General features: G+C 47.0%; 1 protein-coding gene and 1 pseudogene across 3 annotated transcripts in view; one reads left to right on the top strand and one right to left on the bottom strand.

Annotated features, from left to right (window-relative positions):
* LOC308413020 overlaps window positions 1-12,999 on the top strand; it is a 219,212-nt pseudogene that overhangs the window by 178,792 nt on the left and 27,421 nt on the right. The gene's annotated exons all lie outside the window — the stretch shown is intronic.
* LOC308383417 (major facilitator superfamily domain-containing protein 12-like) lies at window positions 1,799-11,442 on the bottom strand. 2 transcript variants are annotated; one of them, XM_080861345.1, is made up of 11 exons: window positions 9,017-9,233; window positions 8,548-8,667; window positions 6,451-6,661; window positions 6,016-6,139; window positions 4,898-5,092; window positions 4,647-4,739; window positions 4,470-4,562; window positions 4,026-4,196; window positions 3,855-3,949; window positions 3,227-3,357; window positions 1,799-3,098 (listed from the first exon to the last, which is right to left on the bottom strand). In XM_080861345.1, exons 1-11 carry the CDS (start codon window positions 9,030-9,032, stop codon window positions 3,055-3,057), a joined length of 1,293 nt encoding a protein of 430 aa, XP_080717471.1. In that variant the 5' UTR covers window positions 9,033-9,233; the 3' UTR covers window positions 1,799-3,054. The 2 variants fall into 2 exon arrangements, with proteins under 2 accessions (XP_080717471.1, XP_080717470.1); XM_080861344.1 differs by lacking the exon at window positions 9,017-9,233 and adding an exon at window positions 11,033-11,442 and having other exon boundaries at window positions 2,042-3,098.

Raw genomic sequence — 12,999 nt, 5'->3', positions numbered from 1 at the left:
ACACGTTGTGCTGAAAAACTGAATATGGAACAAGCAAAGCTTAATACTAAACAATATATATATTAGCTGTATGATACCAGCAGGCCAGCTCTGATAGTAATTTGGTATGGCTTCGCGGGCCAAATGTAATTAGGCTGCGGGCCAAATTTGGCCCGCGGGCCAGAGTTTGACACCTATGGTCTATGGAGAAAACACAGGATGGGAGCTAGGAGAAGAGCTGTGCTCTGCAGGGACACAGACGCTTGTGAAAGTGCTGGGCACACGAGACGTGCTGAGGTCTCCAGTCAAAGGTTTTAGGGTGGAGCCTCTGCAGAGGTGGAGGGACAGAACGACAAAGGAAGGTCAGCAGAAACAGGATACGTGTGTGTGAAGGTGGGATGAGAATCCGGTTGTTCAGTCTGACGTCACTAGCCGTGTCTGGGCCTAAACTCTGCTGCAGGTCCATATATCAAACGATCACTGTGGCATTACTGAGAGTTGAAAAACTGTCTAAAGTCTTTCATCTTTAATAAAATGATCAGCGTTCTGCTCTACCAGGTGTAACAACTGAGTTTAACATCCAGGCATCCATGAAAACGGAATTTATGACATTTAACGGAGTTAGAAGTTAGCAGGGAGTTAGCTCGCTAGCTTCTATCTAAATACAATATAGCATGTCCTGACTGCGGGGTTTTGGAAACAAATTAAAACGTACAGCTCTGTTATCACTTCCAGCATAAATGAAGACAGAAAACTAAACAGCAGTGACGTTTGTAGGGTTACTGAAGTTGGGCTAGCTGGTATATAATGATGTGCTACGTGACCGCTAGCGACACAGCTATGTTAGCATAATATAAACAAGCTAACTTTTTTCCCACTCGATAAAAGTTAACGTGAGTGTTCTCGGTGGTCAGGAACAAATGTAATCACATGGCAGGATGCTGTAAAAGGACCAAACTTCAGCCAGGAGAACAACTGAGATAATCCATCCACAATACGAGGTTAGTCATTCATATACTGCTGCATGGGCTGGGCTGTAGTTACATCCTAAGGTTTTAAAAACTGAGCCTAAATAAATGATTAGTGGTAATAAAAGCCGAGGGAGGTCAACAGGGATCACTGACTGTTTTAGGAGCTTTTTGAGATCAAATAGAAGAAAATACAAAACATTAAACATGTTAACAACACAAAAGCCATATTAAACGCAGACTACTTTAGACCCGGAAGTAGGATTCGTCACGTCATCACTTAACAATCGGATAGCAACAGTTCAGGTTGCACTTTGATGTGGGCGTGTGCGGAGGAGGGGCGGAGCATACGGAGCTGCCAGAGCAGAAACGGTGCGTGGATGTGCGTGCCACTCGTTGATGGTCCACGCTGCACCGTGTTGGTGATGTGAATAAGTGTGTTTGGTGCTGGGACACGTGAAGACAGACTCAAAGCTATGATCACAGCTGGTGGGGAGTTGCTCCACTGTGGGAAATCTATGACCCGTAGGACCTTCCACGCCTTTCAGGCGTTGCGGGCTGCGTGTGGTTGCACGTGTTGGGAGGTGCAGGTTTCCGGTTGCATCGTGAGTGATGATGAAGTTTAAATCAGACTGAGTGGGAGTGGGTGACAACATCAGTAGTTACACCAGAGGGGTCCAGCTCCAGGCCTGGGGGGCCTGCAGGCTTTAGACGTGTCCTCGATCCATCACAGCTGATTTAAATGGCTAAATGACCTCAACATGTCCTGAAGTTCTCCAGAGACCTGGGAATGAACTGTGACATTCAGGTGTGCTGACCCAGGGTCAGATCTAAACCTGCAGGACCCTCCAGGCCTGGAGCTGGACACCCCTGAGTTATAGTGAGCTCTGTTACGGTCGAGGGGTCACAGCTCTGCTGCTGCGACCATAAAACTGGCTGTAATTAGAAGCAGCGGTTTCATACTGTATGAATATTATAACCTGCCAGCTTCTGTTCGGGGACAGACGTCTGTAGCAACTGTTCACAGCTGAGAAGAAGAACGTACCAGAGGAATGACTCCTGTTTAATAAAGGATTTATCACACAGGTAGAAGACAAAGTAAAAAGGTCCTGCTGATCATTACAAAGCTCTGGTCCAACACCACCTTCCCTCCTATGCACACATCAAATACATTTGATCCCTTTGAAGCGTTTAAATGTCAGACACAGCTCTGCTCATCAACTCACTTAATTACAAACGTGATTCATCTTCCATTTGATTCCAGTTTACATAACATTTGAGGACAAATTCCAGGACAGCACAACTGGAAACAAGCCGGTGAAGCTCAGCAGGGACTTCCTCTGACCTGCGTCACTGAGCGAGTCCAGTCAAACGTCTTCGAGGTAAACGCTTGTATTAGTGTCGTCTGTGCATCCTCCTCCTCGCCGTCAGCCTGCACGCTGTACAGACGCCCTTGTGTGTCCAATGGTAGCGGGGGGTAGTGGAATGACTCTTTTAGTGAAACCTGGGGAAGATTTTACTGCTGAGGACACCGAACGGCGTTCACGTCCTCCTCCGAGCAGGGGCTCGGTTCCCTTTGTCATCCAGGACATTAATGCGACATGCAGCCAGCCCTGCTCTCCTGCACAGTGCACGTGTGAAACATGTTTGATGTCTGTTTAAGGAGCACAACTGTTTGCTCATCATTTTCCAAACTCCGTGTAGTGGCTTCATTCACATTTAGGGAATTTCAGGCTGACCCCGTGTAGTAAAAGGAAATAAGTGCTGCAGAGCCGGGCCTGTCATGTGCACAGTGAAAATCATGGGGGTCAGAGGTGAGAGGAAATCAGCTGCAGCCACTGTACTCAAAAATCATTACAAACTAGCTTATTGTGCGACTCAATTCTTTAAAGCAGTGCAGGTGCAGCTGTGCACGTGTTTGCTGGCCTGTAGTCCGACGCCAGAGGTTTGTTGGAAAATGAAGACAAAACAAGGTTATGAAAGGATGCAAATCTCAGTTTAAAAACAGAAAGCTTCTTGGTTTCAGCAGCGGGTCAGGAAGTCCCACAGGATTCCTGCCGTTCCCTGAAAAAGTTCCCCGTGGTGAGATGATGTGGGAGGAGCCCTGTCAGTTGATTCCATTTGCTTCACTGGAGATGATTGGCAGAGCACCTGCAAACACACACAGTGAAAAGGTGAAGACGCACAAGAAACACTGTGTGTGTGTGTGTGTGTGTGTGTGTGTGTGTGTGTGTGTGTGAGTGTGAGTGAGTGTGAGAGAGAGAGAGAGAGAGACTTACGCCCTCTGATCTTGATTGGCCAGATGAGGATGGAGCAAAGGGCCAAAGCTGCGATGATGGAAACGCCTCCCGTTACGATGACCAAGATGTAATGGTAGAACCACACACAGGCAGGACAGCACACCACAGTGCTGTCACACACACACAGACACAGACACACACACACACACACACACACACACACACACACACACACACACACAGAAGAGTTTACTGTCAGGATGGGTTCTTTTTAAACACACACACACGTGTGTGTCCTAGCAGCACAGTACCGGACGTGTGCACATGTAACTGTTTGACATGTTTACTGTTTCTATCTGACGCCGTTGATCAGAACAAGTAACCAAGTCGTACTACAACCTGACACTGATCACATCTGCAGAGTTTTAGTTAATGACATCAGTTTTAAGGGTTTTAATTTTGCTTTAATTAACAATAAAAACCTCAATGATTCTCAGCAGACTGTCACCGAGACACAGAGGCCACAGTGGTGCAGCGTTCACACTCAGGCATCAGGATGGAGGACACACACACTCTGCCAGATTCTAGTGTGCGTGCGTGTGCGTGCGTGTGCGTGCGTGCGTGTGTGTGTGCGTGTGTGTGTGCGTGTGCGTGTGTGTGCACTAACTGGCAGGGATGCAGGGCCTGAATGATCATCACTGCCAGTCCATTGGCCAGCTTGTCAGTGAAACTCATGGCTCCGTACACGAACGCTGCGCTTTGCTGCAAAGAGATGAACAAATTCGCTCAAACAACAGGATCCTTCGTCCTCCGCCTCGGCCTTTCACGCACGTCTTACCGTCTGATCTGCAATGAGCTCCGCAGTCATGGCGAGCGATATGACCAGGATGGTGGCGGACCCGGCCCCCAGCAGCACGGCCGCCCCGTATACCTGCTGACCCATGGTGACGTCCAGCAGCACCCAATACGAGAACGCCATGATCAGCAGCAGGCCCACGAAGTAAGTAAGCTGGACCAATCAGAGGACAGAAGACACATGACAGTGACCCACTTCTGCCTTTTTGATGATGCAGATACAGAAGCAATCACATCCTGTTACTGAGTAATGAAGTATTGTTACTGTGAACACAGCACAGGCTCCACCTTCCCCATTTCTGTGGTGCAATCGTGTCAGCGTGACTGACAAGAACAAATATGACGTTTTGTTTTCTACAGCGAGGAGCGCAGCGAGTCCCTCAGAGCCACTCGTGCTGCTTTCAGAAACCTGACCTGGTTTACTTACACATTTCCCAATGAGTTTGCTGACAGGCTTCATGATAAAGGAGGACAGGAAGCCGCTCACGTACATCACCAATGGGATGGTAGCTATGAACTTCTGTTGGGAGGAAAAAACAAGCAGAAGATGAGCGCGTGACGACAACCCAGCGTGTTACGGGTGAACTGGACGATTTCCCGTCACCTTTGGCAGCCCCAGAGTGTTGATGAGATACATGGAGATGTACGTCTGAGACAGGTTGACGATCAGCCTGGTGGACATGTAGAGCACGGCCACCTGCAGAGACACAGCGAGCAGGTCTGCTGATGCAGCTACGATATCAAAATCCTACATCTCAAGCTGAACGGGCGCTGACGTCTGGAAGCCGCTCCCGTCATTCTGAAGAGGTTCGGGTGGAGGTGGCGTCAGTGCTTAAGTCATTCAAAGCTCCATACCTGGTAGAAAGAAGGCTGTCGCAGCCAGCATTTCCACTGCAGGAGAGACGAGAAGGTGTTGGAGCGCGGCAGCAGTGGCCTCCGCTCCCCCTCGGCCTCCTCCGACTCCTCGCTTGCTCCATTGCTCTCTTTTGTTCCCACGTGGAAAACGACGGAGAAGACGACACCGATCCCCAAAACAATTAGTGACAGATTCTGCAATTACACACAGCGTGGCACACCTCATCATCGCTGCTACAAACAAGCTCCTGCTGCCCTGAGTGGGCGGAGTTATCAAACCCTGGGATCACCGTTTCTATCGACTGTTCATTTCTGTCCCACCTGTCAGCCCGGCAGCTTCTGCTGTGGCCGGCGAGCTTCGTCTCCCCTCTTTAAAAGCTGATCTACACAGTAAATATCATCCAGATGCAGCGCGGCCGCCATCTTTATATGCTGAGTGCAAAAGTATCATTGATGGCTTTATGTGGTCTGTACAGTCGTCACCATATAAATACAAAAAAGAAAAGTACACAACTTTGCTGTCACACTGTTACTGCCTGTTCCTGTGTGCAAATGAAGGTAATTAGGTTCAAGGAGGCTTTGTTCTAGAACAGAGGGAAACCTGGATAATCAACCCAAAGCTTCTTAATCTTGTGACTGCGTCGAGGAGGCAGCACTCACAGAAAGCCAAGTGAATAATGAATCTGCTTCCCGTCACAGCCCTGCACAGAGTTCTGCTGAAGCATGTTTGTGCAGCAGCAGGATATACAGCAGTGTTTGTGTTCAAAGCTGCCACAAACCCAGAGAAACCTCACCACTGTCCTGATCTGCTCGTGTACACAGAAAACTGCAGGTGGGAGCACCAAGCACAAACATAACATTAACAACAAACACAAGAATCCTGGGTCTGTATTTTCTGCTTGAATAAAAACTAATAGAAACGTGCACCTTTCTGCAAAAACAAGTGTAGGAAGAGACATTTACATCCTGGGTTTTTTCCACAGTACACATCTACATTCACAGTCTTACAGAGTACGCTGGCAGAGCCAGAGGCTTGAACTCCAACAGCTCTCAGCCCCACTCTGATGCTGCTACACCGTGCTGTGCTCGCAGCTATGCCCACGCGTCAGCCTGCTCACCCTGAAGATGATGATGTCTGCTGGTCCCAGTGAATCAGGGTCTTCATCCTCTCCAGCCTGGACGTGAAACAGCAGGTAAGCCACTCCATACACGGTGATGTTGGCTATCACTGTGAACGCGTACCTGCTCCCACACACAAAGCACAGAGTGGACATTCACACCGTGATGCACGTTCAAGGTGAGGAAACATGAAAAGGGTGATTCTGTTCATCTGGATGTTTTCAGTGGGAGAAACGTTTCATCCTCATCAGCTGACTGCAGGTTTCAACCTTATAAACAGGTGACTGAAACCAGCTGACTGAGCGCTGGGCTGTGAGGTCACTTCCTGGATGTTTTCAGTTTCTGCCACTGAAAACATCCAGATGAACAGCATCAACCTTTGGGATGTGCATCTATCTTTTGATTCTCGTCATGTAAAGCACGCGTGTATTAACCTGTACGCGGTGAGCTCTACTTTAGCATGCTCACAAGTGACCAGCTCTGGGATGAGGGACAGGTGAGAGATCTGCGTGGCGGCCCAGCCGAACTGAAAGATGATGATGAATGGGACGAAGTAGATTAGACTGGCCCACTGAGGGGTGAGGAAGCTGCAGCCCACACACTGGTTAAAGATGAAGGCAAAGGAGAGCACTACGCTCAGTGTACCTGGATGTAAACACATACAGAAGCAAAGAGATGACACAACGCGGATCATATCTATGTATTATTGGTTTTTCATTTACCCCCTCCCCATTAACTAGTACCAGATGAGCACATAGAGGAACATAATGAGAACAGAGCTCTTCACAGCTGACCTCAGTGGCTAACAGGGGTTTGGTTTCCCCTCATCTGCCTTCTGCACGCATCAGGACTATTTCAGCAGATGTTGCACAGCAGCTTGGCAACCAGATGACGCAGTCGCCCAACGAGAACTCTGGGGAAACTTTCATACGTCTCAGCACCGCTGCTTTTAGTTCTGTGCTTTTGTTCCTGCTTGACAGCTGCTTTGGTAACACAATAGGCAACAATATGCACAAGCCTCAGCCTGTTTCCCTACGGGGCTCTTGTTTGCACTTTTGATGACATTTTGCACAGCGTTAAGTTGTTAAAACGTATCATGTGAACCTGATCAATAAAATCCACGGTAGGTGTTGGAGCACAGTCTTTCCATGTATATGTATACATGCACAGCAGGCTGACTGTGGTTAATCAGTGCAAACCTACCTTGACCTTTTGGTTCATATGGCAGACTTTCCTGGAAAATAGCACGGTAAACAATTAAAGTCATGAGACGGGGCAATATCCACGCACATGTTTTACTTTAGCCCTAAATTTTTATAAGTGCATTTTAAGTCTCACCAGCCACTCACATTTAACTGAACCGAGTCGATGTACTGAAAGTCCTGGAGTAATAAACAACTTCACGGCTGTTATCATCAAACTAAACAAAATCCAACTTGAATGAAGATGATTTAATTTTCCAGGGACGTCATATCCAGCAGTGTTTCTGTGTGTTGTGGTGGGATTGAAGCGTTTAAGGCAAACTTTGTCTAAACTGAATGTTTCTGATGTTTGGTCTCCAGCAGCCACCATAGTTGGGATTATGCACTTGAAATGGGAACGGTGGGAACGTCGATCTCTGTCTGTAGTCACGAGAGTTTACACACAAACCCTAAAAAGCAGAGCTTTCAGATTTCGCGGTAAATCTGCTCACAACACGGTTTCTCCTGAAAGGCTAAGCTGATTGTTTTGGGCTCAGAAACAATCAGCTTTTATTTCCACTCAGCAAAAACTGAAAAGACTCAGCTTATCTTCAAAAACATCACTATTCCCAGTATGGCTATCACTGCCATAAGAATACACATACTCTGTGCACATGCTGCCTACAGACAGCATCTCACAGTATGTTACCCATAGCACGTGTTAGTAACTATGACCAGAGGACTGACTGGTGTCTCAGGTCCACGAGGCCCTAAAACAAAACGACACCCAAAAATAAAGAAATAAAAATGAAGACGTCACTCAAACGCAGCTTAATGACTCTCAGGGCACATGACCTCTGAGAGAATCACACACCGAGTCATTGATGTGCAGTGACGACTAAAACCTGCACTCTGTGCTGTCACGATGACAGCGGTGACCGTATGACATTATTTATAAATATCTCAGCTATTATTCATGCTCATAGGTTAGCAACAAAGAACTGAGCATGATCTAACGTGTTCATTTTAGGATAAACAGTAGTGGCTGGTTGGTACCAGAGCTGCGGGTTGTGCTGCAGTGGACCTGCCCATTGTGGTGTTTCATGGTGAATGCCAGTCAGGCTTTAAAGAGGAGGAGAAAATGTCTGCAGCAGCATCTGTTCAGGGGTCTCAGTGTCGCCCCTCTATGGCGCATGGATTTAATGTCATTAACACCAAAGCAGTTGAAACTTAACCTCTGCTGAACACTATGAACACAGAGGTTTATCTGACTGAGACATATCCATGCGCATATACAGATGTATTTATATATGAGAGACAAAGGGCTCTGCTTTCACTTTGTGTACTTACCGACTAAATGCCACGTCTTCCTCTTGCCGTAGTTTCTACAGCCGGGGCTTCGGTCGGACTCGTAGCCAATAAGAGGCGTACAGATACCATCGGCTACCTGCCCGACCAGCAAAAGCACACCTGCACCAAAGGAGACACGCTGTGACCTACTGCAACAATCACTGAGAACAGACACAACAACAGCAAGGACACAGTCACTTATATCCGTCTGCACCTTGGTGTTACAGCACCGCACGCTGAAGCTAAACTGTTAAACTGTGAGTAGTCCTCACAGTAAATGAGGACGGATGTGCAGAGACAAAGTGAAATACAGATGTGTGGCAGTCTTGCGTTTCAGGAGCTGCTACCGACAAACCAGCAAAAAAACGCCAAATGTGTCACCTGTGACACTTGTGAGGTTGTCTCAAACACACTCCGTCAGTCTTGATGCTGTTGAACAACAAAATGTATAAAAATGTGGCGAGTTTACCTGGTGATATCCTCATGCGTGACGCGATCGCGAAAACAGCAAACAATTAACACCACGCCGTTGTTGTTCACAGGACAGCAAGAGTAAACGATCGGGAGACTCTTGTCGTCGTTATCGTTCCCCTCGCACGGTTTATTTCTCCGGTTTCAGCGTTTTTGCTTCACAACTACAGCGAGCAGTTTACTTTGTGCACTAACATGGAGTCGAGTCAACCAGCGCCACCTCTGGCCAAGTGCCACAGCCTACAGCCAGATCAACCTGTGACACACATCTGCACCACGTTTGAATTCGTGTCATGCACATTTGTACCTTTCAATTGTGTCTGTTTGTGCGTCATGCAAACAAACCTTTGAAATGAATGAAATGATATCATGTATTTATTATCAGCCTACATTTGTACAAAATGCCAAATGACATACACAAAGTCATAGAAATCACCACTCCAATTGGTCATCATGATTTTGATATTCTCTTTTTCCATAACAATGAAATACGCCTTGGACAAATATGACACATCAATATTTCATTAGTGTTGTCACATCACATCCTGTAAGCATCGTCTGTCTGTGTCTTTTCCCTGAAAATGAATATTTCCAGCCAATATAGGCAATTCATCAACATGGCTGGAGTTATATACAGTCTGTATAAGTGTGGTCAATCTAATGAAGATTTGTAAGGAGACGGCAGTTACTGTGAATTCACAGCAGTTACACAGTGATTAGTAATAAACAGCCAGTGAGAGTGAGTGGATATGACTGTTCCCACCACTAACACATGACCATAGCCCACTACTAGATTAACTTGTGACACATCTGCACCTGCTGCTATGATCACAGTGAGTAGAGGCTGAGTGGCTGCACTTACCCCTGGTACATCCAAATCTGCCCACAAACATGTTGAAAGATGCAATGGCAGCAATGTGGATTGTCAACACTGAAAACAATCAGTAAGCAAAGACAACAGGGATCATTTGTTTCTGTTTATTTAGCACCCACAACATTTGTAGTCGCCTTCTGCACAGGGGAAGTCCACACACACTGTGTGGTACCACTTTCCACAGAAGGTGCAATCTGCAAGATTGAATGAGATTGTCAGGGTCATTGTCTGACTGTTTATTACTAATCACTGTGTAACTGCTGTACATTCACAGTAACTGCCATCTCCTTATAAATGTTTATTAGATTGACCACACTTATGCAGACTGTATATCACAACCAACTCTAACATGTTTGTTTGCAGAGGGCAGACACAGGCAGACTACGCTAACGACATGTGATGTTACAACACTGGTGAAATATTAGTGTGTTCACGACATTTTTCGTATGGGCAAAAGTATTGATATCAGGATGGTGATTCTTATGTGTATGTCATTTGGCATTTTGTACAAATGTAGGCTGATAATAAATACATGATATCATTTCATTCATTTCAAAGGTTTGTTTGCATGACGCACAAACAGACACAATTGAAAGGTACAAATGTGCATGACACGAATTCAAACGTGGTGCAGATGTGTGTCACAGGTTGATCTGGCTGTAGGCTGTGGCACTTGGCCAGAGGTGGCGCTGGTTGACTCGAGTCCATGTTAGTGCACAAAGTAAACTGCTCGCTGTAGTTGTGAAGCAAAAACGCTGAATTCGGAGAAACAAACCGTGCGAGGGGAACGATGACGACGACAAGAGTCTCCCGATCGTTTACTCTTGCTGTCCTGTGAACAACAACGGCGTGGTGTTACTTGTTTGCTGTTTTCGCGATCGCGTCACGCATGAGGATATCACCAGGTAAACTCGCCACATTTTTAAACATTTTGTTGTTCAACAGCATCAAGACTGACGGAGTGTGTTTGAGACAACCTCACAAGTGTCACAGGTGACACATTTGGCGGTTTTTTGCTGGTTTGTCGGTAGCAGCTCCTGAAACGCAAGACTGCCACACATCTGTTCGACCAACGCCAGTTGATCTAAACGCCAGTAGATCTGGAACACCGGCCGCGCTGAGGACGACACGCGGACTAACCTGCACTCGTGTTTTGGAATCCCAGCACCGAGTGGTAGAAAACCAGCAGATATGTGAACCACATGGAGGCACACAGGTCGTTGAGAAAGTGCCCCACCGCGTAGCTGAGCCTCTTCAGCAGAGGGAGAGAACCGTCCGTGTCCGACATCCCGGCTGGAGGAAGACCAGAGCCCAGCTTACACGAGAGGAGCTTCGGCTAGCTTTTTCCACGTCTGGGGGAAGGAGGCTGAATGTCGACAGCCCCGTTTCGGTTCCCCTTTTTACGACTGATCTCCTTTATACGGTTTTACCATCCGGTTTAGTAAGAGCATGTGTCGCAACTTAACCAGCTAGTCAGTCCCTTTAATTCAGGTGCCAGTTTCCTCTTGAAATCAGGTGACATGCAGCGATGTGGCCAAGCCGGGAGGAGCGTCTGAGAGGAAGGAAAACCGAAACAGAAGCGCATCAGTGGGCGAAGGGGAATTTCACCGCCGCACAGCTCCACTTACATCACAACACAACAGGCAGCGAATGAAAAGTCACCCCGGGACATGTTACGGTACAAAGATGAAGAAAAGACCGGAGACTGAACATGTAACCGGTAAATACAGAAGCGCAGCTCCTCCGCTTACCTTCAGCTAACCGGCTACAAACCTGCACACAAAACACAATCAGATGTAAACAAGACCGGTGAAGATGACGTAGTAGAAAATGCCCAATGGGGAAGCCGTCTTGCTCCTTTCAGCCAATAGCTGGAGCCCGCAGAGTTACCTTGTTCACGTGACGCACACTTCAGACCTCGTGATGTTAGCGCTTGATTCAGAGCGCAGAGACAGCACGACGATCAAAGGGAGTGATTATTTTAAACAAAAGTACAGCGCGACGAGGCAGCTAGGAAACCCACGTGGTTGAAACAACCCGCGGATCCAGCAAGCGTGAGCAGTTTCTCCATGACACAGTCAAGCTGTATAACAACACTACTTTATCCATCCAAGCCCGAACTCCGGACATTTATCTGCACGGTTACTTTGAGCAGCTGCAAAAATAACTTCTTATTTCATCAAACTTTGAGTCCTGAAATGTTACCTCCGTCTTTGCTGTCGCAGAAATCCCTGTCGCAGGGCCCCAGTGTCCTGGTGCAAAGACACGTTAATTAGGGAAGTTACTAAAGTTCATCCGTCAGAGCTGCAGATGCATCAGCTGTTAGGATCAATGCCAGCCACACTTCCTCTTCCTTTTGAGCCTGACATTAACTGCCCTGCTGAAGCAGACTTCAGAAATCCCAGAAGTGTAAATTCAACAACAATGACCGACCCGCTGAGTGGGCCACAGCTGTGCCCGCTCACCTGGGCTGTAACATTTGCATGTGTTAAATGGTAGTTTCCATTAGCCATTAATGGAGGACACCAGGGAACTAGGTCACCTCAGGATGAATTACTGTAAGCTGGTACTTTACCATCTTCAGGTACTTGTTAAATACGGTGCTTTATTACTAGAAACAGCCACAAAGCTCAACTTTTTGCTTTGTCAGGAAATGTAAGCATGGTAACAGGTAACCAGGATGGACTTTGCACACATTACCAGCCCACTGGACCCTGTTCACACCACTTTCACAGCTTCCATGCCCGCCTCAGTCTAAACAGAGTCTAATGAATGGTTGACAAATCAGTTCAGTTCATGCATTCTCATGTCAGGACTGTCAAAGCACAGGCAGCTTGTACTGCATTTGTGTTTATGAATACAAAGAAATCTATTGTGCTGTTACCGTAGTGACTGCACTTGTGTTTTTACTTCCTTATTAAAACTATTTTGACTCCTTGTGTACATGGAGCTGATGAAAGCATCACATAAACCTGAGGGAAGAGCTGCTGAACACGGTCAATGATGCCAACATGTAGCAGCCCCAGCAGAGTCTGTAGAACAGAGCAGAACATGACAGGCGTGTTCTGGGTCTAGTCCTCAACATTTCCCAGTAGAGGCTGAATGTA

Source organism: Rhamphochromis sp. 'chilingali' (assembly GCF_963969265.1).
Source record: "Rhamphochromis sp. 'chilingali' genome assembly, chromosome: 16".
NCBI classification, from domain to species: domain Eukaryota; kingdom Metazoa; phylum Chordata; class Actinopteri; order Cichliformes; family Cichlidae; genus Rhamphochromis; species Rhamphochromis sp. 'chilingali'.
The sequence above is the reverse complement of the archived record's forward strand: the minus strand, read 5'-3'. Positions and strand labels throughout refer to the sequence as shown.